At 47.2% G+C, this 24,398-nt stretch overlaps 1 protein-coding gene across 5 annotated transcripts in view; it reads left to right on the forward strand.

Annotated features, from left to right (window-relative positions):
* SFMBT2 (Scm like with four mbt domains 2) overlaps nucleotides 1-24,398 on the forward strand; it is a 230,237-nt gene that overhangs the window by 173,759 nt on the left and 32,080 nt on the right. For all 5 annotated transcript variants that reach the window (XR_003520061.2, XM_027595002.2, XM_027595005.2 and 2 more), the window contains exons 12-15: nucleotides 7,689-7,802; nucleotides 10,281-10,323; nucleotides 12,208-12,278; nucleotides 14,449-14,588. Coding sequence is in view for 4 of the 5 variants with exons in the window: in XM_027595002.2 (XP_027450803.2) it covers nucleotides 7,689-7,802; nucleotides 10,281-10,323; nucleotides 12,208-12,278; nucleotides 14,449-14,588 (368 nt within the window). In the remaining variant the exon portion in view is untranslated. The remainder of the gene's footprint in view (nucleotides 1-7,688; nucleotides 7,803-10,280; nucleotides 10,324-12,207; nucleotides 12,279-14,448; nucleotides 14,589-24,398) is intronic.

Here is a 24,398-nt window from a genome sequence, read left to right on the forward strand (position 1 = left end):
GCGCTCCGTCAGAACAGAGCACTCACTGTAATCATCCTGATACTGTCATTTGCATCATGAGCCATTATACAGGGCTCTGCTCCTGTCTTTGCCTATCACATAGCACAATATTTGGACGAGAGTTCATGTGCACTTTGCTCGCTAAATGCTTGCTTGAATAGATAAGAGGAATAAATCAAATTTTGTGTTTCTGAACAAGAAAGTGATTTAAGATACAGCAGTCCCTTAAGAACTCCTAGCTGATTCTTTGAAAGAATTAAGACCGATAAACCCCTAGCCAGACTTACCAAAAAGAAAAAAGACCCAAATTAATAAAATTATGAATGAAAGAGGAGAGATCATGACCAACACGAAGGAAATACAGACAATTTTAAGAACATATTATGAGCGACTATATGCCAACAAATTGGGCAATCTGGAAGAAATGGATGCATTCCTGGACACATACAAACTACCAAAACTGAAAGAGGAAGAAATAGAAAACCTGAACAGATCCATAGCCAGCGAGGAAATTGAAGCAGTCATCAAAGATATCCCAACAAAATAGAGTCCAGGGCCCGATGGCTTTGCAGGGGAATTCTACCAAACATTTAAAGAAGAATTAGTACCTATTCTTCTGAAGCTGTTTCAAAAAACAGAAATGGAAAGAAAACTTGCAGACTCGTTCTCTGAGGCCAGCATTACCTTGATCCCCAAACCAGACAAAGACACTACCAAAAAGGAGAATTACAGACTAATATCCCTGATGAACATGGATGCCAAAATTTTCACCAAGATACTAGCTAATAGGATCCAACAGTACATTAAGAGGATTATTCACCACAACCAAGTGGGATTTATTTATCCCTGGGCTGCAAGGTTGGTTCAACATCCACAAATCAATCGGTGGGATACATCACATTAATAAAAGAAAGGGCAAGAACCTATGATCCTCTCAGTTGATGCAGAAAAAGCATTTGACAAAGTACAGCATCCTTTCCTGATTAAAACTCTTCACAGTGTAGGAATAGAGGGAACACACCTCAATATCATAAAAGCCACCTGTGAAAAGCCCACAGCGAATAGCCTTCTCAATGGGAAAAACAGAGCTTTTCCTCTAAGGTCAGGAACAGGACAGGGATGCCCACTGTCACCACTGTTGTTCAACATAGTGCTGGAAGTCCTAACCTCGGCAGTCAGACAACAGAAAGAAAGAAAAGGCATTGAAGTTGGCAAAGAAGAAATCAAACTCTCACTCTTCGCAGATGACATGATACTTTACGTGAAAAACCCAAAAGACACCCCCCCCCAAAAGTGCTAGAACTCATAGGGGAATTCAGCAACGTGGCAGGATATAAAATTGATGCACAGAAATCAGTTGCATTTCTATACACTAACAATGAGACAGAAGAAAGAGAAACTAAGGAATCGATCCCATTTACAATTGCACCTCAAACTATAAGATACCTAGGAATAAACCTAACCAAAGAGGTAAAGGATCTGTACTCTGAAAACTACAGAATACTTATGAAAGAAATTAAGGAAGACACAAAGAAATGGAAAAGCATTCCATGCTCATGGATTGGAAGAATAAATATTGTTAGAGCAGAGAAGTCTACGCATTCAGCACAATCCCTATCAAAATACCTTTGATATTTTTCACAGAGCTGGAACAAATAATCCTAAAAATTGTATGGAACAGAATAGACCCCGAATAACCAGGGGAATGTCGGAAAAGAAAACCAAATCTGGTGGCATCACATTTCCAGACTTCCAGCTCTATTACAAAGCTGTCATCATCAAGACAGTGTGGTACTGGCACAAAAACAGACACACAGATCAATGGAACAGAATAGAGAGCCCAGAAATGGACCCTCAACTCTATGGTCAACTAATCTTCAACAAAGCAGGAAAGAATATCCCATGGAAAAAGGACAGTCTCTTCAACAAATGGTGTTGGGAAAATTGGACAGCCACATGCAGAAGAATGAAACTGGGCCATTTCCTTACACCACACACAAAGATAAAACTTAAAATGATGAAAGACCTAAACGTGAGATAGGAATCCATCAAAATCCTAGAGGAGAACACAGGCAGCAACCTCTTTGACCTCAGCCGCAGCAACTTCTTCCTAGAAACATCGCCAAAGGCAAGGGAAGCAAGGACAAAAATGAACTATTGGGATTTCGTCAAGATAAAAAACTTTTGCACAGCAAAAGAAAGAGTCAACAAAACCAAAAGACAACCGACAGAATGGGAGAGGATATTTTCAAATGACATATCAGATAAAGGGCTAGTAGCCAAAATCTATAAAAAACTTATCAAACTCAACACCCAAAGAGCAAATAATCCAATCAAGAAATGGGCAGAAGACATGAACAGACATTTCTGCACAGAAGACATCCAAACGGCCAACAGACACATGAAAAAGTGCTCAACATCGCTCGGCATCAGGGAAATCCAAATCAAAACCTCCATGAGATACCACCTCACACCCGTCAGAATGGCTAAAATTAACAAGTCAGGAAACGACAGATGTTTGCGGGGTTGCGGAGAAAGCAGGACCCTCCTCCACTGTTGGTGGGAATGCAAGCTGGTGCAACCACTCTGGAAAACAGTATGGAGGTTCCTCAAACAGTTGAAAATAGAGCTACCGTATGACCCAGCAATTGCACTACTGGGTATTTACCCCAAAGATACAAATGTAGGGATCCAAAAGGGCATATGCACCCCAATGTTCATAGCAGCAATGTCCACAATAGCCAAACGTGGAAGGAGCCCAGATGCCCATCGACAGATGAATGGATAAGGAAGATGTGGTCCATATTACTCAGCCATCAGAAAGGATGAATACCTACCATTTACACTGACGTGGGCGGAACTGGGGGGGATTTTGTTGAGGGAAATAAGTCAATCAGAGAAAGACAATTATCATATGGTTTCACTCATGTGGAATAGAAGAAACAGTACAGATGATCATAGGGAAGGGAGGAAAAATTGGGAAGAAGTCAGAGAGGGAGACAAACCATGAGAGACTCTTAATTCTAGGGAACAAACTGAGGGTTGTTGGAGGGGTGAGGGGTGGAGGGATGGGGTAACTGGGTGATGGGCATTGAGGGCACGTGATGTGATGAGCACTGGGTGTTATATGCAACTGATGAATCACTGACCTCTACCTGTGAAACTAAGGATGTACTCTATGGTGGCTAATTGAATCTAAAAATAAAAAAAATAAAAACAAAAATCTGCTATCTTGCCAGCTGAATTTTGAGCCGGTGAGATATTTTATACATGTAAGCTAACATTCAAAACCTCTTTGGCTGTTTTTTTCCTATGCTTGGTTCAGTTCCAATAAACTACCCTCTACATCATCATCTCCGGGAGTCCTATTAAAATGCACCTTCCTCAGACCTAGAGCATCTGAGTCCCAAGGAGGGTCTGGAAGTTTGCATTTTATTTTATTTTATTTATTTATTTATTTATTTTAAAGATTTTATTTATTTATTTGACAGAGGGAGAGAGCATAAGCAGGGGGAGCAGCAGAGGGAGAAGGGAGAAGCAGGCTCCCCGTTAGCAGGGAGCCTGATGTGGGGCTTGATCCCAGGACCCTGGGATCATGACCTGAGCCGAAGGCAGATGCTTAACCATCTGAGCCACCCAGGTGCTTCATGGGAGTCTGCATTTTATCATCACCCTCCCCAGATGATTCTTCTGTGTGCTAGGGTTTATAAAGGTCTCTAAGATCTAATGGGCAGGGTGTGGCATTCTTCTGTGTGCTAGGGTTTGTAAAGGTCTCTAAGATCTAATGGACAAGGCATCTAAAGGAACTCCTGTTGAGGTGACCTCTTATAGATAGGACACCAGGTGCGGAAAACTGCCCCTTAAGCCTTTCTGTAATTTGTGGAAAAGTCAGGTTGGTTAATAAGCATTTCGCAGAGACTTGCAAAAATCAAACAAGGGAAAATGCAAATGTGAAAGTAATTATATTTCAAGCCAGTGTGGGTGGTTTTAAAATCTTAAAAGGAGGTATGGCCTGCATGAGACAATTTTGGGAGAAGCTGCTTCAGCAAATCAGGGGCTGAGAGCAATGTTTCCTGAACATTAAAGAGGGTGGTCGGGAGAGTGGGAACTGTCTGTGGGCACAGGCTTTTAATCCTCCCAGATCTGTTTTGTGCCCAGAGCTGATGCTCGATTAGACGGGTCCTTGGTGATCAGCAACAGAACTGGGCCGGCTGTCTTGGGCAAAATGCGAATTTGGGGGGGAAGGCTTTTGAGGAGGGGTCTGGGGGATCGCCTCTCCAGAGGCTTTGCTGCAGGAACCCACGCAAGGTTTGGGCTTTAGAGCTGCCGTTGTGATGGATGTGACTTCCGACTGACTACCTTTCTGTTGTCATTTGCCCGCAGAGAGGGCAGATCTGGCTCCTTCCCCTTTGTGGGAGGCGCTGGTAGCTGCCTCATCCGGGAAGTTCTGCAGGAGGGAAGTGGGGCCTGAACAGGAAGGGGATAGATGCTAAACAGACCCAGCCAACCCAAACCCAAGCCAGAAGCAAAAACAAAGAAAGAAAGGAAAAGACCACCTGCAGCGCCTCTAGAGTTAGATTATTTAGGGTCAAATCCTGGATCCGTCACTTGCTCTTTGATCTTCTTCTGTGCCTCAGGTTACTCATCTGTAAAATGGGGATGTATCTGGTCCCGATCCCTTGTAAGGATTAAACATCTGGGCAAGTGTCGGGCCCAATGTCAGGGCTTGCGTGTGCTCGCAGTCCTGTGAGCGTCTCTCTCTGCGCACACACTTTGGATAGCATTTCTGTTGTTTTCCTTCAGGCTGCCTGTTTCCTATCACGTCTTGATCTGGCCGCCCACAGTTTTGCCTGTCTCTTTGTTCCTTGGGAATTGGGCCCCACAGCTGATGAAGGGACATGACAGTCTGGTTTTGTAGATGGGCCTCTGCAGATGGAAGGAGCCGGACGGATGGCCCCCAGGGTTTCCGGCGCCCAGTCTCGCTCCCAGATCACACCGGTCACTTTCTCTCCTGTGGGGCCTTATCTTTCCATCGCGCGCTCGAGCCCGTCCCAATTGGCTGTGGCCTTTGACTTTTAATGAGGGTACTGAGCAAGGCTAACCTGCCTCTTGCCTTTGTTCCCTTCCCACCTCTTAATGGAGGTGTGGGGCTCGTTCCGACTCTCTTCCCAAAGCCTCTGCCTTTCAGAGGGCAGGTAGAGCTTCGTGGAAGGAAGGGCATCTGATGAGAGGATGACGCAGTCTCAGGGTATGGCACATGGCAGAAGTATTTTAAGGTTCCAAAGTGACGCTTACAGATTTATATGCTTTGTGAATACGGAACATCTTTGTCCTCTTAGCGAAATGATTCATTGTAGTTTGGTTTTGTTTCCTGTTAAGGTCACTTGCCCTTCATTAATCTGGCCCCTGTGGCAGTATGGTCCGTGCCTGAGACTCTTTTTTCCTTCCGGGAGCGTTTTGTGTTATGTGGTTATTGTGATAGTGAGGTGGTTGTGACTGTAAATTAGTTGATTCATTTGCAAGGGCCAAGAATACATGAAAGTATCCGTGGTCAGGGTTTCTCTCCCACTCCCGTCGCCATCCCTCAGTGTCCCAGCTCCTTACCAGCAGACGCCCACTGTATTAGAATTTTGCACTTCCTTCCAGGTTTGTCTTACGCACATACAAATATATGTTATTTCCCCCTTTTTAAACAGATGGTAGCCTACTCTATATCCGCCGCGTTCCATACTTTGCCTTTCTTTGACTCAACATATACATACGCGTCTTTAGGTGTAAGTATACAAAGAGGTTTCTCGTCCTTTCTTATAGTGGCAGAATATCCCGTCATACGGTGTACCGTGATTTCTTTAAGTACTTCCCCATAGATGGAGATTGAGGCTTCCTGATGGATTTTGAGATGAAGGTTCTGGATAAGGATGAATGAGTAGAATCCATATTGATGGATGCCGCTGAAATGAAGTTCAAGGTTGAGCATGGTCTTGTGTTGCTCACAGAGGGTGTCCTCTAAAATGGTAAGACTGTTGCAGTAGTCCACTAAGCCTTGCATAGGTAATTTTGGAAATCGTAGAATAATCAAGGAGAATTGCATACATTTTTCAATTAGCAATAACCACGCCTCGGATAAACCACATTGGCTGCGATCATTTTGTAAGCTAGTGGGTTCCTGGTCGTGGAAAATAATGGGTTATTTTTTAAAAAGATTATGTTCCGAGTCCAGCCAGATGCGTCTAGATGCGTAAGGTTGATAAAGGGCCATAAGGAATCAATGCCCATCATTCAGAATAAGTTTAGAAAAATTTCACGGTCAGGAAAATGTTCCTGGGAGATAAATAACCCACTTTTCCATCTGTTCCTATTTAGCAGATGCCTTAATAGGTTAGATTTGAAAGTGCAAGGAAGGCAGGGTTATAACTTTCTTGAGGACATAGTCGCTGACACGTTGTAGCTCATAAATATTTGCTTTGAATGGAGAGCATGATCAAAGAATTTTAAAGTATGGTAAAGACGGCCGTATAAATCTATTACTGTGTACGTTGTTATGGAACTGTATATATTAAAGCATTAATACCAAGTGATGTTTGAACCAGCAGAATATTGGAAGATGAAAGTCATGATTCAGGAAGGAGCAGGCTATCAAGTTCACCTTAGGCTTCCTTTCGAAGTACTACTTTGACCTTGAAAATCTTACTTGTACCTAAATGTAAGTCTGGAGATAGAAATGTATGTTGTAGACGAATTCAGCCTGTTAGCAGAATTGTTGAGTAGCTAAGAAACACTTGCTATTTTTGTGAGTCCAAAGATGAGGAAATAGTTTGAGGACCCTCTGGAGAGCCGTGCGCCCTCCGGGACAGGGGTGGTCACTTCCACATTGGAAGCCACGCGGAGAGTTTCTTTACTTCTTGTCTGTTTTGGACGTCATCTTGTGTATTTGATGGTCTCTTTGGCAAGTAGGTTAAGTATCACTTGAGTCATAATAGGAGACAGAAATGATTTCCATTCACTCAGCTGTGTTGAGAAATAGTCCCCATAAACCTGCTTGCATTCCTTTAGCCTATATATCCTTCAAATTATGGGAGAATTAAGGAGAAAGGATGATAGTCATTGGTGATGGCTTTTGTGTGACATGACGAAAGTCTGCAGGCCACCAGCAGAGGTCAAAATAAGGAACCGCAGTCAAACCGATGAGTGAGCAAGCTCCCTAGAGGAATTGTGCCTTCGGTGTGTCCTGCTCGGAACCCGAGTTGCCGTGCCCGGCAAGCTCCTTTTCACAGTGATGGTGACTTTCCTTAGTTGAAGGTCGACCTTTGCTTGGTGCCGGATGAAGTGTGTTTTGGTGGCTTACACACGCATGCTGTGGCCCCCACCCCAGCTCGGGCCCGTTTCCTTCGTTTTAAAGGTACTTTTAGGAAAGGGATGGACTTGTTCTCTCTGCCAGTTTTTCTGCCCGCCCCCCACCCCGTGCCCCCTACCCATGCGCAGTAGGAAATAGCTTGGATTTTTCTGGATCTCCACTTTATTTGCGCCTCTCATACTCCAGCTGTTTGCTATTCCAGGTGCTGGTATCTGTCTGCTCGGCTGACCGGCCGGGGCAGTGTGGTCCTCATGTTGGGGACGCTGTGCTTTGTTCGCTTCTTCCGGGTCTCTGTGGTAAAGTCTGTACCTGTCCTCTTGACTCTTCGATGCAGGTCTGCAGACTCCTACTCCAGAGTTCATTGTCGACGTGGAGTCCATGGACATCTTCCCCGTGGGCTGGTGCGAAGCCAACTCTTACCCTCTGACCACACCACACAAAACAGTCTGTAAGTATCGTCCGGTTGGGAGCCCTGTGGACAACATGCGGGGCTTGGGGGGGTACATAGACAGTTCTGTGAGGAGACGATAGCTAGGTTGTGAAAAACAGACCCGGTGTTAGATTTACCACGGAGCACCAATATTTTTATCTCGTGGATGCTTTCAGTATCTTCGAGAGATGGATATTTGGAAGCACCTCACAGGTTGACAAGCTAAGTCATAATGAGAAGGCAGGTGAAGGTCGTGGAGTGGCAGAGATAATAAAATACAAATATAATAAGATCTATAAAGATTGTATAAAATAATACATAAACATATATAAAGTAAAATAGGTCTTCACTCCCAATTTATAGTTCATTATTTTGATTAGAGAAAATTTAAGCTAAATACTATGTGGGTTTTTTTTTGTTGTTTTTGAGAGGGGGAGAGAGAGTGCATGAGTGGGAACCCTCCTACGCTCTTGGTGGGCATGCAGGCCGGTGCAGCCACTCTGGGAACAGTGTGGAGGCGCCTCAAACAGTTAAAGACAGAGCTACCCTATGACCCAGCAATTGCACTACTGGGTATTTACCACAAAGATACACATGTAGGGATCTGAAGGGGCACCTGCACCCCGATGTTTATAGCAGCAATGTCCACAATAGTCAAACTGTGGAAGGAGCCCAGATGTCCATCGACAGATGAATGGATAAAGACGATGCGGTTCATGTATACAATGCGATATTCCTCAGCCATCAGAAAATTGAAATCTTGCCATTTGCAATGACACGGATGGAACTAGAGAGTATTATGGTGAGCAAAGTAAGTCAGAGAAAGACAAATACCATTTGATTTCATTTATATATGAAATTTAAGAAACAAAACAGATGAACACAGGGGAAGGGAGGGGAAAAAAATAAGATGAAAACAGAGAGGGACACAAACCAAAAGAGACTTTTAACTCTAGGAAACAAACTGAGGGTTGCTGGAGGGAGGTGGGTGAAGGCATGGGGTAACTGGGTGATGAACATTAAGGAGGGCATGTGATGTGATGAGCCCTGGGTGTTACATACAACTGACAAATCACTAAATTCTACCCCTGAAATTAATAATACAGTATGTGTTAATTAAATTGAATTTAAATAAAAAATGAAAAAATTGAAAATAAAGTTAGGAGTCCTTAAAAATAAGGGGTTTTGACTTTTTGTGAAATAGTTATTTCTAGTATTTTCTTTTTGTAATTTGTATGCTAGCTTTTCTTTCTAGCATCCTACTATATGGTTCATTTATGTAGATGCTCAGGAAATTACTAGAAAAGAAAGTTCCATCCTATAGTTGGCTTCCTGTCCCCTGGTGTCAGCAGAGCTTGAAGGACAGCTCCATTCCATATCCATTAGGAGGAGGACAGTGCCCTGTGTGAGACGAAGTAGGTCGCCCAGATTCTATGCAGGTGGATTTTAAGGGATTCTTCTCTCCCACACACCATACTGCTCAAGGAATCTGATCCAGTGAGAGTAATGTCTTCACTTTAACATATTTCTAAAATTTTGAGCATAGAATATTTTTTTTTTCGATCTGAAGGGCATTCCGTTTTTGTCTTCTCACAGTGCCACAGATTCTTGACTCAGTTGGCCTGAGAGCCAGGTCCGGTGCTCCCTGGGTTTAGTCGTGGGTGGGGCCGGTCCCCTGGGTCTTAGTTGTGCCTTGGACAGAAACTCCTGTCTTGTGTCCTCTTTCTTTCTTATTAAAAGCATATTTTAGAATAAAGTAGTTAGTGTTAATAATAGAGCAACCCTACAACCCAGCAATTGCACTACTAGGTATTTATCCAAAGGATACACACGTAGTGATTCGTTTAATTATATTAAATGCAGTAAATTCTATTTAGACTTCATTTCTGATGAGTCAAAGTCTCTTTTAGATTTATTTATTTATTTTAGAGAGAGATTGAAAAGGCAGAGAAAATGAAGGGGAGGGGCAGAGGGAGAGAGAGGGACACGCAGACTCCCCGCTGAGCGCAGAGCCTGACATGGGGCTTGATCTCAAGACCTTGAGATCACGACCTGAGCTGAAACCAGGAGTCGGATGCTCAACCAACTGCACCACCCAGGCGCCCTGAGTCAGAGTTTATTTTAATGCTGGAAGAAAATAAGATAAAGTTGTGGCATGAATGAAAAAACTTTCCAGTGTTTAAATCGTTTCTTTAAAACTGACACAGTTTTCCATGAAGACATTTTTTTAAAAGATTTTATTTTAGAGAGAGAGAAAGAGAGAGAGAGAGAGCATGAGAGGGGGCAGGCTCAGAGGGAGAAGCAGACTCCCCGCCGAGCAGGGAGCCCGATGCAGGACTCCATCCCCGGACTCCAGGATTATGACCTGAGCCGAAGGCAGTCGCTTAACCAACTGAGCCACCCAGGCGCCCCCATGAAGACATTTTTAAAAAATGCTTTTGCCTAACTCGTGAACGAAGCTGACTGTCCTGTCACCCTTTCTTGCCTGTTTTACAGCACAAAAGAAAAGAAAGATTGCAGTCGTGCAGCCAGAAAAACAGTAAGTTTTTGTGTTTTGTTTTTTTTCCCCAGGACTTAGGTGATAAACTATATAGAACTGTCTTTATAGAGAATAAGGAAGTGTGGCTGTTTTTATCAGTGAGTGGGTTGGCAGAGATGATATCCAGAAATACCTGTTGTTGTTTATGGTGCACCTGTTACGTGTAAGACACGCCTCTTCTAGGGATCTCTTCTCCAGATTGCACTTTTTCCCTTCCGTCCCACCTGGAGGGCATCCTGGCCTCACACCCTGATAGTGAAAGCCCTCTTTGAGGCCCCCCTGGCCACGCATCGCTGTCCCTGCCCACACTCAGCATGCTGGCATCACGGGTTGCAGCCGGCCTGGCAGGCAGACTGCCGTCTGAGGCCGTCTCTGCCAGCCCCCAGCAAGGTGTCCTTGAGGAAGCTGCTTAACGCTCTGCGTCTCGACGCCCTCCTTTGTGAAACACCTGTTTCTCGGGGTTCATGAAGATTAAATTAGATTTCCTGTGGGGAAAAAGAATTGTGTGGGTTGTACAGGGTTAAGTCAATGTAAGTTATCCCCCATTTCAGTTGTAATTTTAGGGAGAAGGAGGGTATCAGGCAGTGTGCATACCTGCAGTATGCTTTTGAAAAATTCCCACCATTAGTAGCATTTTTATATATTGAAGAAAAGCTGAGGTACACTAAAATACACAGCCTTTGCCAGGCGGTTCTGTTTTCTAATAAAAATACATGGGTGGAAATGAATTTGATCTTTTCAGATACCCAGGTTTAAATTTAAAATGTAATTGAATAATGACTGCATGGCTATTTGAATGTGAATAACAGTTTTGTGGGCATTTTCCATACATTCATGTCCAAACACAGTGTAGCAGGTTAATAATCTGACTCCAGTTTGGTCTGGAGAACATTGAAATCGAGAGCAAAGAATAAATGGTCCCATCATTGAATCCAAATCCGATTTTGTAACTCCTCAGTTTATGGCCCGTGGATCCATGGTCCCCATCCTGCACTTGCACCAGTCACCCAGACAGCTCGATTGCTGGGTCCCCATCTCCAAATTCCCTGACTCAGGATGTCTTTAGTGGGGCCTGAGCATCTGTGCATCTAACAAGTTTCCAGGTGGTGCCAGTGCTCTAGTGTGGGGACCCCACTTTGAGAACCAGGGTGAAGATGACCCCACTGAGATTTCGTGATGGTTTGCTCTGCGTTTGTGTCATTTTTCAATGGTGTGATTTCCACACTGCCATCCTGGTTACCCTGTAAAAACCAACACGCCTCTTTTCCCCTATGGCTACATTTTTAATGTTTATTCAGCAACTTTTTTACTGAATGATAACACAAAGCTCTGCCCTAGGCTAGGCCTACTTCTCATTCTAGGACTCATCCGTTCATAGGCTTTCTTTGAAGGTCTTTCTAGTGTGGCCGTGACCCACACAAGCACAAAATCCAAGGCCAAGCCGTTCTCAGACACTAGGTTGTAGAAAGTCCTAGTTTCTTCTATTGAAGAGAAGTCTGACTTCCGTTAAAATCCATGTGAGTTGATGTTTCTTTGTGTCTAAAATATAATGAAGGGCATTATGACAATTCCATAGCAAGAGACAAGCCAGGAGCCTCCTAGAAGAACATTGCTGATTAGGGATGACAACTTGAGGGGCAGACATGCCATTGGCTTCTTAGGGTCATTACAAGAATTTGGGGACGACCTCTCTGAAACAGATAAGTTTGTGCTGACGTTGCTGCTTGATGTATATGCATCCTCAATTACTGTGTGCTTGGATTTCTGTGATAATCACTTTAAGTTGTGAAAAGGCTTTGGAATTAGTTTAATTAATGTTATTTCATTAGGTGAGTTCCTCCTCAGGTGTGCGACCCGTGATAGTTGTATTTTCTTGATCAACAGATTGCCATCCACAGTGCCTGTTGAGAAGATACCTCATGACCTTTGTTTATTCTCTCACCTGGACACCTCAGGTAAATGAGCCCACTTACGGCTGGCTGTCCCGTCCCAATTTGGGAGTGGAGACGTGCATGTGTTTTTAGGTCTAATGTAAGAATATTTCAACTTTGAGTTCATTCTCTTTGTTTCTGTTGCTACTTATTAACACATACCTACTTTAAAAAAATTTTTCTAAACCAGATTCTCTGTGCCTCGTCTGTCTCTTGGTCAGTAGCTCTAGACACTTCTCTCGGTCTGCAGGAGAAGAGTCCATGTGTTCCTTGGAAACTTGGGCCCAGTTAGGGTTGTATGTCATGGATGGTCATGGGCAAGGAGAAAGAATTGAAATTATCATTATTAGGCACTCATTTTTTTTTTGACATTTTATGTCATCCCACTTGCATTTTTCATTACTGGTTAATATTTTAAGTCCCCATGGGCTTTTGAATTGTTCCTTAAAAACCCTCTGTGTTTGAAAGCTGAGAGTGAATAATATATGTTTTTTAATGTGTAAAGTTCTGTATCTTACATTAACCTTTGAAAACGCAAATGTGAATCCCCCATTGACAACAAATCTGATTATAGATGTGTTTGTACATTAAATAATATATTTGATTATGAATTCTGTTTTCTAGCCAAAGTGAAACCTGCTCTGAATTCTTCCAGGATTCTAAGCTATATGCCATGGAAGAATCCTAGCAGTCGAGGTTATAGTAAGGAGAGCATTTTTATGAGTAGACTTAACTAAAATTGCTTTCTTTTCTAAAGTTCTGGGTAGGGTAATCCTACCAAAAAATTTCCATGTATATGCAGCTGTGGACATAATTCTTTTGCCTAATTTTGTTGTATAGAATTCAAACTTCAGAATGGTTTTAAAAGAACCATGTCAGCTCTTCTTTCAGAGTCTATAATTGTTATATTACTCCTTTTGTCTTACCCTCACAAAAATAACATTTCTCCCTCGTTCCCTGTTGGTTCTTAGTTGAAGTCCTATGAGGACAGTCCCTCCTGGACTGTTAAGTTACCGTCCCAAACTAACAAGTTTTTGCACAGAGATAACCACCGTTAGTGGAGCTTAGCTTGGGGCAGCGTGGGGGAGGGTGAGTCTTGGCTGACAGCGGAACCCTGTTACAGACATCAGGAAGCTTTAGGGTAATACCTTACCATTTATTCTTCCACGTTTCCCCATGGCCCTTTGAGACACAACTAGCCCAACAACCTGCTATGTTGAAAGCACAATGAAGGAAATGCAAATTCAGCCCATGGGAGGTACATTGCACGTCCATGAGATTGGCAAAATGAAGACGCCCTGCCATGTCTGGTGTTGGCTTGGATGTGGAATAGTGGCCACACCTACGCAGTGCTCATAGGAGCATAGGCTGAGATTGTCTGCGTGGAGATCAGTTTGACCACGTGTGGTACAACTGAAGACATGCCGACCCCATGGCCGAGCAGGCCCCCTCCTTGTGATATACTTGGAAAGCTCTCTTGCCCGTAAGCAGAAGCCGATATTTACAGCTGTCCTCAGCAGAGCACTGTCGGTAATTCCTGAGCAAGTGGAAATGACTGAGTGTCCATCAGCAAGAGAGTGGGCCGCTGCTTGTGCTGTGTTCATGTAACGGGTCACCCACAGAAGTGACAGGTGGATGAACGTGCTGCATATACGTGTACCGACTTGGGTGGATCTTAGAAACTGCCGGTCGAACAAACAAAATGTTGCGGAAAACCATATATGGAATATTTTTAAAATATCCAAAATACCATGCATTACTTGTTGACACACATCTACCTGTGTGTGTGTGGTCAAGTTTATAGGCCTGTGTGGGAATGATAAACACCAGAATCAGGGAAGGGGAAGAGAAGGTGGGGGAGTTTCTAGAGTAGAAAACCCAGGGGAGCTTAGTTCTGGAGCTGGGGTTGTTTTTTGTTTTGTTTTGTTTTTTGTTTTTATTAGCTGCATAGCAGTACATTAGTTGTCATTGTCTTGGTTTTAGCATCTTTTCGTATGTCTTGAATCCCGCGTCATAAACGGAGAAGTTCGTTTATATGGGAGGAAAAAAATAACCCGAATTTCTAAGCTACTGTGTTTATAAGATGTTCTGATATTAAGACACAGTGGACCTCTGGGTAATTTTGCCAACTAAGTGGATTAAGCAGGTCTTTTTGCTGGCTCCTAAAGCATGAGCTGTGGTGCTTTCCCCACAGGTACTGTCAACGGAAAATACTGCTGTCCTCAGCTTTTTATCAACCACAGGTGTTTCTCAGGCCCTTACCTGAACAAAGGGAGAATCGCAGAGCTACCTCAGTCGGTGGGACCAGGCAAATGTGTGCTGGTTCTGAAAGAGGTAAGGCATGCGCACGGGGGTTAGCGTTGGGGTATTTCCACAGGGTGTCCAGCATGTAGACAGAATTTCTGAAGGACATAACGGGATCGGGCTGGAGCTGGTCGGGCAAAGATGGGAAATAGCGTTCCTGCCCGTGAAAGACTCACAGGCTAACGGGGGGGGCTACACCTTCCTCCCCTGAGTCCGGGGAAACCTTGCAGTGGGTTTGAGGGCTGTGTGTGGGTCGCGGCCCAGTACTGCAGACTGGAGGTTTCTCTCAAGAGGCAAGTAAGCCTGGATGGGCGAGAGAAAATGCTGGTAAGGAGAGACGCCCCTTGGCGGCGTCAGGAGCCACATGACCTTTCCCCTCCGTGGGCCGTAGCCAGCACGGCGTCTGCGTGGAGGAGGCTCCAACTCAGGCTCCGGGGACTTGTGTGAAGTTTGTGTCGTGGGCAAAGCCCAGGCCGTGCATCAGTTTGATGGTATTCTTTCCCATTTCTCTTCCTGCCTTTGGGGGTTGACCTGCAGAGAGAGAGGTGAATTCTCGTTACGTTGATGGAGGTTTTCATAGCCTCGCCACAGACCCTGTGTGGACCTGGCTTGGAATCCTGGAACCGCTCTTGGAACTCGGTCTCTGCTTTTTTCACACCTATCAGTGTTTTCTCTTACGAAAGAGGACCCCACGTAGATCCTCCTCATCGCTACTGTTACCAGGATGAATGTGTTTTAATCCCCGGGGCACAACAATCCGTTCATCCACTGAACACATGCCTGTGAGGCCACTGCTCAGAGGCAGGCGCTGCGCAAAGTCCTGGGTCCGAACACAAGCCCTGTCTGCCCTCGGCCTATTGGGGCTTCGCAGCCCTGTTGGGGAGATGGCTTAATTCTAGGCTGAAAGTATGGTGTGTGTGGGAGGACACTCAGGGCGCAGAGCAGAGCGCTCTGGGGGCACAGGGGAGGGAGTGACAAACGGATGGTAAGGGATCCTTGCTCTGCTTGCAAAGGGAGGAGCACCTCACGTGGGAGCACGGCCGCGACTCACAGGTGGGTGTCCGGGGAAGGAGTGTGGGTCCTTAGGCTGGGTGCGGCTCATAGGTATAGAAGAGTGCATCCTGTTTTGAAAAGAACAGACGAGAGATCTGGGCGGCCTGATGTGTGAGGCAGGGCTGGGTAGCTGAGTAGCTTGAGGGAGGCCTTCTCTAGCCTTGAGAGGAGTGCAGACTTCCTGCTGCGGAGGACGGGAGCCCTCTGAGCGAACACCATCCCCTCAGGAGCGTCCACATGGTTTCAAACGTCATTCTGCTTAAAGCGAATGAGATCGTGTTAGCAGAGGCCGAGCGTGTTTGCTTTCCTAGGCCGTCCGCGCAGTTAGCAGTTAAAGACTTACCTGTTCAGAAAACAAAAATCCCTTTAAGAGAGAAGGCTGAAGTTGTAGTTGAGAAGAAACTCTGTAAGGACACTCTGATGGGGCCGTTGTTGTGGTTATCGACTTGGGAGCATTTAGCCTATAAATGTTCAGAGGAGGTTCCTGTCCGTCACGAGGTTCCGGTCAAGTGGGACAGACAAGCAGGCAGATCGAGTATTGCAGAGTGGCGAGCGTCTCAGGTCCTGCGACGGGGCCGGCGCGGGTGTGTCGAGGTCCCCTGGAGTGCCCCGAAGTGTGTGCAGAAGGAGGTGTGGGCAGCCGGCACGCAAAAGACCTGGGGTGTCGGGGGTGCCCTGCGATGAAGGCAGGAAGATTGGGAAAGAAGGCTTACGGCACCTCAAGGGTAAGGACCTTGGCGGATGGACACAGAAAGGGCACAGATCTGGGTGGGCCTTTTCTGGGCCCCTGCCAGGTGTTCTGAGCAGCTGGGACCTGCTTTCATTTAAAGCAGCTCGCCTCCCGCTGCTGGGCCCTGCCTCCCGAAAGTGATCGGTGCAGGTCTGGCCCAGCCGAAGTGGTTGACCTGTATCACAGATGACACATTCGTCACTACGGAAAGACGGTGCTCGAGGCAGGTCCGGGGGGAGGGGTGCCTCTGAAAGGCCAAGGTGCCTCTGAAAGGCCAAGGTGCCCCTGAAAGACCCGCTTCAGGTCAGTGGCGGGACCGCTGGTCGGTTCTGGATGAGGCGGCACTGACCTCGGATCCCCACAGATGTTGGACTGGATTGAGGAAGCGATCAAACCAGTACTCCGGGTCAGGACTCCCGTGACGACGTGCAGTCACACCCCTGGACTGAGCACTGACCCTCCGCAGTCCGGCCCGCGAGTGGGTTGTGGGTACGGTTATGCCTGCCTATGTGTGAGCCTGTTTTTGTCAGGAGTGATCAGAAAGGAACAGGAAGGCCTGGCAGAAATGCGGTGAGCCGGTGGGTGTCTTTGAAGCTGCCAGCGAGGCTGTTCGTCACGGCGAGCTCCAGGGATCAGCCTGCGGTCCCCGGTCACCTGCCAGCTCCGCTCGCAAACACACTGGCCCCAGGTTCAGCCTGTCTTCGGGGGCTGGCTCTTTGACTGTCATACATGGGTTTTTAGAGAGTCAACGGTGGTTATCCCCGATCAATTCCCCGACAGGTGCCGGCAGCCAAATGCAAAAGCCAGGCCAGAGCAGTTTTCTGATGATGACAAAACTAGTTTTTTGCTGATGTTCAGAAAATGCATGAGGCAGGAAGAGAAGAAGAAGGAGGAAGAAGAAAAAAAAAAGCAAGCACGTCAGTTCTGTGAGTGCAAGAAAAATGGGAGTTCCAGCAAGCCAATATTTATGCTAATGTGCTTCCTTCAGCACCAGAACCTCTATGGTTTCAAATTGCATTTTACTTAAAGAGAACAAGGTAATTGGAGCAAAGACAGAGCACGTTTGCTTTTCAGGCCGTGGGTGGTGGTAGCAGTTGAAGGTTTTCAGGTCTTTGGGAAATGCAGAGTGATGGTTGTTTTCCCTCTGGTCTGCTCAGAGGAGGCTGACCTGTGTGCATGTGGGCAGAGCCAGTGAGGGGCCCAGCCAAGTCTGTCATCCCCACGAGGTACCCAGGACTAGCAGGTCCTAAGGGGATGGGGACAGGTTGAGCCTGTGGACGGCCCCACAAGCTGGGGCACTTTATGGGACCCCGGGCATCCTTTCCTATCCCAAATAGTCCTGCACCTCACACCTGCCGCAGTGCATCAGGGTCTCCCCAAGACCTGTGGACCGCAGATCTGTGTGGCCCTCGGTCCGCTGACGAGGTCTGTGTGTCCCGGTGCTTCTGCCGCTGAGGATGTTGGTGTTGTGTCGCAGAGGTGTTGGGGGAGGTTCTGCTAATACTTCAGATGTGATCTCCCGAATGGCCAGGCCTGTGACCCAGCCTTCCTGCACCACATGGTGAGGGAGGGTGCTGTGTGCTTGTGTCCGGGTGTGAGGGAGAGACCAGCACGAGCACAAGAGGAAAGGAGCGAGCGTGGAACATCTCACACCCTTACTCATGTCCGTGAGCCCAGCGATGAAAAGTCCTGCCAGCAGAAGGGACTCTGGAAACACCGGCTCAGGAGGAATTAGTCTCTGTTTTCATGGCGATGCTGACGTCCACGGATACACAGGCCCCGTACCAGGGTGATGTCCCAGCATGGCTGACAGGGGCTTGGGGAGCACCTGTGATTTTTCTGAAATGTTACCTGGCTTGAGTTATTTACCCATATGTAACCTCTGGTCTTAGCAAGGAACAGAAATGTCCTGTCCCGTGGGGAATCTCTAGTAGTCTTTCTTCACGTTTTCCACGTCACGGCAGAGGCTCTGGATCCATGTTGGCTCGGCAGCAGAAACGACCTGCCCAAGCTTTACGTGCTGCTTTTGAGCATTTACAGATGCACTTTCCTGTGAATAGGTAGATGCACAGCCCTTGCCTTTCTCTTCCCTTTCTTCTTCCTGGGGCTTTAATAGAAGGCTTAGGAGAAAGGAGCCCGAATGCTGGACACTTGGGAGACTTTCTGAAGCGATAAGCTTCCATGGCTTTTTTCCCTCCAACCTGTGCCCTGGACCTGGATCTGACATGCAGATGAGGCTGAATGCAGCGTAACAGACTGATAACATCAAACATGGAAGACTAGATGGAGCTTCTGCTCTGCCGAGGCAGGGACGTTGTTCGTGATGATAGTGGGATACAGATGCATGCGTGTGTGGGCACACCCACCCCACCCACTTACCTGTCCATCCAGCCATCTTTCTACCCTGGATCTATCCATCATCATCTCTGTCGTCTGTCTGTCCATGCATTCATCCATCCACCCACCCATCCATCTGTCATCTATCATCTGTTTATCATTTCTATCCTATTATCTGTCTGTCCGTCCATCCATCCATCCATCTGTCCGTCCGTCTGTCTTTCTCACGTACCTGAAACAGTCACTTTGGTACTCTTCATGGCAGCCTGGTCCAGGAACACAGAGGCTCAGGCATGACCAGGGAGGCCTGCCTTTGTTCGCAGAGATCGGGTGGTGAGAAGTCTAACTTTGCAGAGGGTGGCTGAGCCCATGAGCAGGAGCCGTGAGTGCCGGGTGCCGATGCTCAAGCCTGGGGCTGCTGGACTGGGTTGCCACCAGGCGGCAAAGGGATCCTGGAGGAGACTGGAGCGCTCACCTTCGCGGAACGAGATTCCTCTGTCCTTCGGTCTGCTTCTGTGATCTTCATAGCTCTGTGGCCCCAGCAAGTGCTGAGGAAGTGGCGAGGGCGCTGCAGGGTGCCACTGTGGTCCAGGCATGGTTCTCTTCAGTTGTCCGCAATCGTTCGAGGGTGTTTCGGATACGAAGGTGCTGCGTTATTCCACATGCAGCAGATACTCACTGAGCATGTGCCACACCGGGGACTCTTCCAGCGCTGGAACCCGGCCGGGAATGAAACACAGCCCTTCCTCTGTGCATTCGTTCAGGCCCCGGGAACTCACGAGTCGTACCTTCGTGCCAGGTGGGCACTGTTCTTGGAGCTGGGGGTCACGGTGAGCAAGAGAGGCGGCCCCTTCCTTGGTGAGTTGACAGCTTGCCTGCAGACAGGGGAGGGGGCCTTGTCTCTCTCCCTCTCGGCCTGTCTCACCCAGCAAACCTACGCAAGTGCAGATACATGGCAGAAATCCGTGCCTGGTTATGTTGGAATAATACCCCAGTTCTGTGTTCTCTGGGGTCTGTGGGAGTCATAGACGTGTGGTTTTAAATCTGGAGGCAGGGTCGTGTGTTATTCGGGCAGTAAGTAAGAGGATGGAAAAAGATGCCTTCTGTGTACCCCGTGGTGTCTTCCTGGTCTTGCTTCCTGTGCTCGGGCTCAGGATCCGGGATCACAAACCCCTTCTCCCTGGCTGCTGGGGATGGAGGACCTCCACCTGACAGGCATCTGGCAGTTATATCCAACTTTGATGAGAACCCCCTCCCCGCCCCCGTCCATGAGGTATAGCCAGTGTAAGGCAGTCAGGTGCAGTGGGGTTCCAGACATCACAGCAGAAGGTTGAAATACTGAACGTTGGGTCTGACACAGAAGGCGAGATTGCAGACATGCCCTTCCTGAGGGTTCTGGGTCCCGGGCTAAAGGCACTCTGCTTCATGGATGTGCGGCATCGGCTCGAGCAGGAGCATCCAGAGGAATCCTGTGTTTCCTGAGTCCCTGCCGCATGCCGGCCTCTCCTCCCTGCCCGCCTGCAAATAGTGATGTGAGTGCCCCACAGGGGGAAAGTGAGTGCCGCGCCCACCCGCCCCCGCCTCAGAAGTTTCCAGTGGGACCTGGTGGTCTGGAATTTGGCCTCCTTTGGAGCTTGCAGTTTATATTTCCGCCACATGGTTGACGCATGAAGCTATTTCCCTCAGTCTCTTGGTTTTGATTACAGTGTTTATTTCCCACGTTTGGGAGTTCTGTGATGACTTATTTGAATTTCCCCTTCATTATATATCGTTGAGCATTTGTTCTTGGCTACTTATCACAACTTCATTTAAAAACTGGAACGACTTCATGTGGGAACCCAGAACATAAGAAATCCAAAGCAGCCTTAGCTGTTCACATAAATGACGCCATACTGCATGCGAAGGTAACTTTTCTCCTTCAAAGTAGCTGTGCGTTCATCAGTATAAATGAGAGAAGGTGGAGTGGGTGACGAGAGTGGGGACAACCATGGCCTCATATCAAGGACTCAGGCTCTGGGGTAACGTCAGACAGAGGAAGAATCTTGCCTAGGTGACGTCTGGTTAAGTCAGTCAGCAGAACCCAAGATGGCGACATGTCTCGTGGTGATATTCTGTGGTGGTTTTGTTGCTGCCGTTTTAAGCTTATGCTGAACACCAGCCCATAAAGAACAACGCGCCAGGCCTGTGCACGGGCATAAACTGTAACACACATACACACACACACACACACACACACACACACACACACACGTAACCTGTGAAGCCGGACTTTGCAACATGCTGGCTGGTGTCTGCGAAGATTGGCAAAGGTTAAGTCTGTTATTTGCCTGTCAAGAGGCTAAGATACCTTTGTGGAACTTTCTCATCACGTTATAGGATAGGCTTTTTGTAGCAAAGAAAATCAGGAGCAAATGTGATCTCTGGGCCCTCCATCCACAGAATATTTTGTATATTTTATGGTATCAAAGAAATCCTTGGGGTGAATTAGTCACTAAGTTCTAGATGTCACTTTAATTTTAACTGTTTTTAAAATAACTTTTAAATAAATATTTTTAAATAATTTTAACTCATGGGAGTGCTCATACTGAAATTCATTGAACAGATTCCAAAAAATACTTGCTGAACTCCTTTTGGCAGGTATAATTGTAGCTACTATGAATAGGGCAGGAAACAAAATGCAGTCCCTCATGTCTTAGTGCTTATGATCTCATGGGATGGTCATAAATAAGCCAATACCTTTTGGAGAGAGGGAGGGTTTCTTGGTGAATTGGACGGGGACTGTGAGAAGAGCAGAATTCACCGAGGCGTCCCAAGTCTGCCCTGAGCAGTCAGGAGAGGGAAGGTGCCAAGAAGGGGAAGCTGTCGGCTGGATTAAATCTGCCTTATTTGAACACAATGCCCGCTCAGCCTCCAAGTGGAGATGGACGCACGAGTCCGGAGCTGGGGAAAGGTCTAGGGTGGAAATACACAGGTAGGAACCGTTAGTTCGCGAGGTTGCCGATGGTGTGGAAAGCCAGGCGCACTGTGGAGTGAAGTGAAGTAGATGGTCCGAGGACTCGCGCCCTGAGCCCCGGTGTCGTTTGGGAGGACGCACGGGGGAAGCGAGCTGGGACGCAGGAGGCCCCCGCAAGGCTAGCGTTTTGCGGGTAGAGGAGAAGGTGCTCGCCGAGGAAGGTGTAAGGGTGCCGCCTTGAGCCGCCGCCAGGGCGGAATAAGAACAGAACCAAGGGTGGCCGTTCTTTGGCGATGCGGGCACGTCGTGGGCGCATTGTGGGCATGGGAGCGCCCCTGGGTGGGTGCCAGAGCGCGCTGAAGGAGAGAAAGGAGCAGACAGTTTCTATGGTCTTACCGCAAAAGAGAAGGGAGCATGAACGAAGTGGCTGCAGGAAGGTGAGAGAGGAAGAGACAGCTTTCATTGTTGAGGATGGGACCATGGGCCGGTCTCTGCAGGAAGGGAGGCCATCCCGCAGAGGAGGGAATGTGATGGTGTAGGAGAGGCGGGTGGCTTGGTCTGCTCAGGCTCCTGCAGCCGGCGCCACAGATGGGCTCAGACTGCGGACGTGTGTGCCTCGTGGCTCTGGTGGCTGGAACCCGAGGTTGGGGTGCCCACGGGGCAGGTTCTGCTTTGCACAGGGCAGTGTCCTCACATGGCGGGAGAGAGAGGGAGCGAGAGAGAGCAGGCACTCGGGTCTCTTCTCACAAAGGTTCTCTCCATCACGCGGGTGCCAACCTCATGACCTCATCGAACCCTAATCTCCCCCCAAAGGCCCCACCCCTAATGCCATCACATGGAGGTTAAGCCTTTCAACATATGAATAGGGGTGGGGGTGCACAATTCAGTCCAGAACGGAAGGGAAAACCATAAGGTGAAGAAGAATATTCTGGAAAAAGCATTTTGGGTTCTAGGATATTTTGCTGATGATGGAGGGCAGAATGGATGCACTGGTAATGCATGGAGGGGCTTGCGATTGGGTCAAAATTAGGGAGAAATGCAGAGTTATATGGGAATCGGATTCCGAGTAGAAAGAATGTTCTGGAAGTGTTGGGTTTCTGGTGACTGAGGTGAATGAAGTTTAGGGTAGGATGGGATTCTCCTGTTGGTCTTCCAGGGGGAGGTAGAGAATTCCTGAGAATTATAGCCTCTTCGGGGGAATGATCTTTTAATCAAGTTGAAGCGATAAAGGCAGGAGTTCATTGGTATGGGGTTGGGTTGGGGGAAAGACTGCCTACCAGGGCAGCCCTGGGGCTCTAGCCTTGCCACTGGGACGGAGGGAGCGCCTCCCCTCCAGGGTGGTGGGCTGCCAGGGGAGGTCAGCCTTCCGTTGAGGATTGAAATGAAAGTCGAGATCAGTTTTGGCCAAAGCAATGGAGTTCTCTACTTGGTGAAATATGTCTGATTATTGCTGTTAGCATTAAAATTTTTGCAACAACAAAAGGAGTGATGAACATGAAGATTATCATTAGATAATATTTAGTATTAGATGCAGCATTTGCAAAGGAATATGCCTAGAGCCATTAGTTTCTGAGGAGACAAAATGAAAACACCTAGTTTTGAGGGGTAAATCACTTGAAAAGCTTATTTGCTTTGTTTTCTTTTCGAGGCTCGTTTCAAAACCCTATGCATGGAGAGACTGCTGATTAAGCAGGAACAATTCTTTATCATTTTACTGGGGAAAAAAAACAACCGACCTATTTATAAAATTAGCTCCGTTCCATCTGATTCTGAGGTTGAAAAGGAAAAAATGCTTTAGGCCCACGACGGCCTTTGATGGTCCCAGTTAATTTTTGTCACCATGACTCTTGGAGAGACTGCAGAGCAGAAAGGTCTGTTGAAGCAGAGTGAGCACGTGGGGGAGGCTTCTTTGTGTCCAGATCATTTTTCTGACCCCCCTTCCCACCCCCCAGAGAGGGAATATTCTCCTTCATGTTCCGTTGGAAGCCGATCTCCCCCAAAGAGAGCCTTCCCTGCAGTCACTAGAATTTAGCAAATTACATACTTTCAAAGTTGAGAATCTGTCTCCTTTCCATTAAATCATCCGAACTCAAGCTGTGGGAACCATATTTGCTTTCTAAAGTGTTTTCTGATTTTGACACTCAAAGAAATAATTTTCTTATTAAGTGGTTCCCTGCACTTTCAACATTGTTCTGACTTTGATCATATGATATAGTTGAGGTTGGAAATTATCTAAATTACTTTGGTGTTTTGGGAGTTTTCATGATCGTGAGTATGAAAAGAAATCATGGAATCACATAATTTCATGATGTGAACAAAAAAAAAAAATCCCATCGATTTACATAATCTTCTGAGCCCCGGAAAGGGGAGGCGTGGGGGGGGGAAGAGACCCACGTTTGTCGAGCGGCTCCTGTGTGTCCCACACGGTGTGCGGAGTGAGCTCCTCTCCCACTGGCATCACCTGCCTGTGTTCCCCCTCCTCTCTCTGACCCCTCCTGCCGTCCCCCATGCACCTGACCCACTCCCCACTTTCTGAACGAGCGCTTGTTCCTGCCGAGCGGAGGGAGGGGAGCAGGGAGAGAGGTGTTGCAGGCCCAGGTGGTGGAACGCAGGGCCGGATTCCTCAGAGGCCCAGTGAGACGGGCGTGCTAATTGGATTTGGTGGCAGGTCCTCGGTGACCTTCCCAGAGCACTCGTGTGTCGTGGTTAGAGAGGAAACCGGATTTAGGTCAGTTGAGAATGGAATTGAAGAGGAGGAATTTAAAAG

The sequence above is a fragment of the Zalophus californianus genome, chromosome 9 (genome assembly GCF_009762305.2).
Source record: "Zalophus californianus isolate mZalCal1 chromosome 9, mZalCal1.pri.v2, whole genome shotgun sequence".
Taxonomy (NCBI): domain Eukaryota; kingdom Metazoa; phylum Chordata; class Mammalia; order Carnivora; family Otariidae; genus Zalophus; species Zalophus californianus.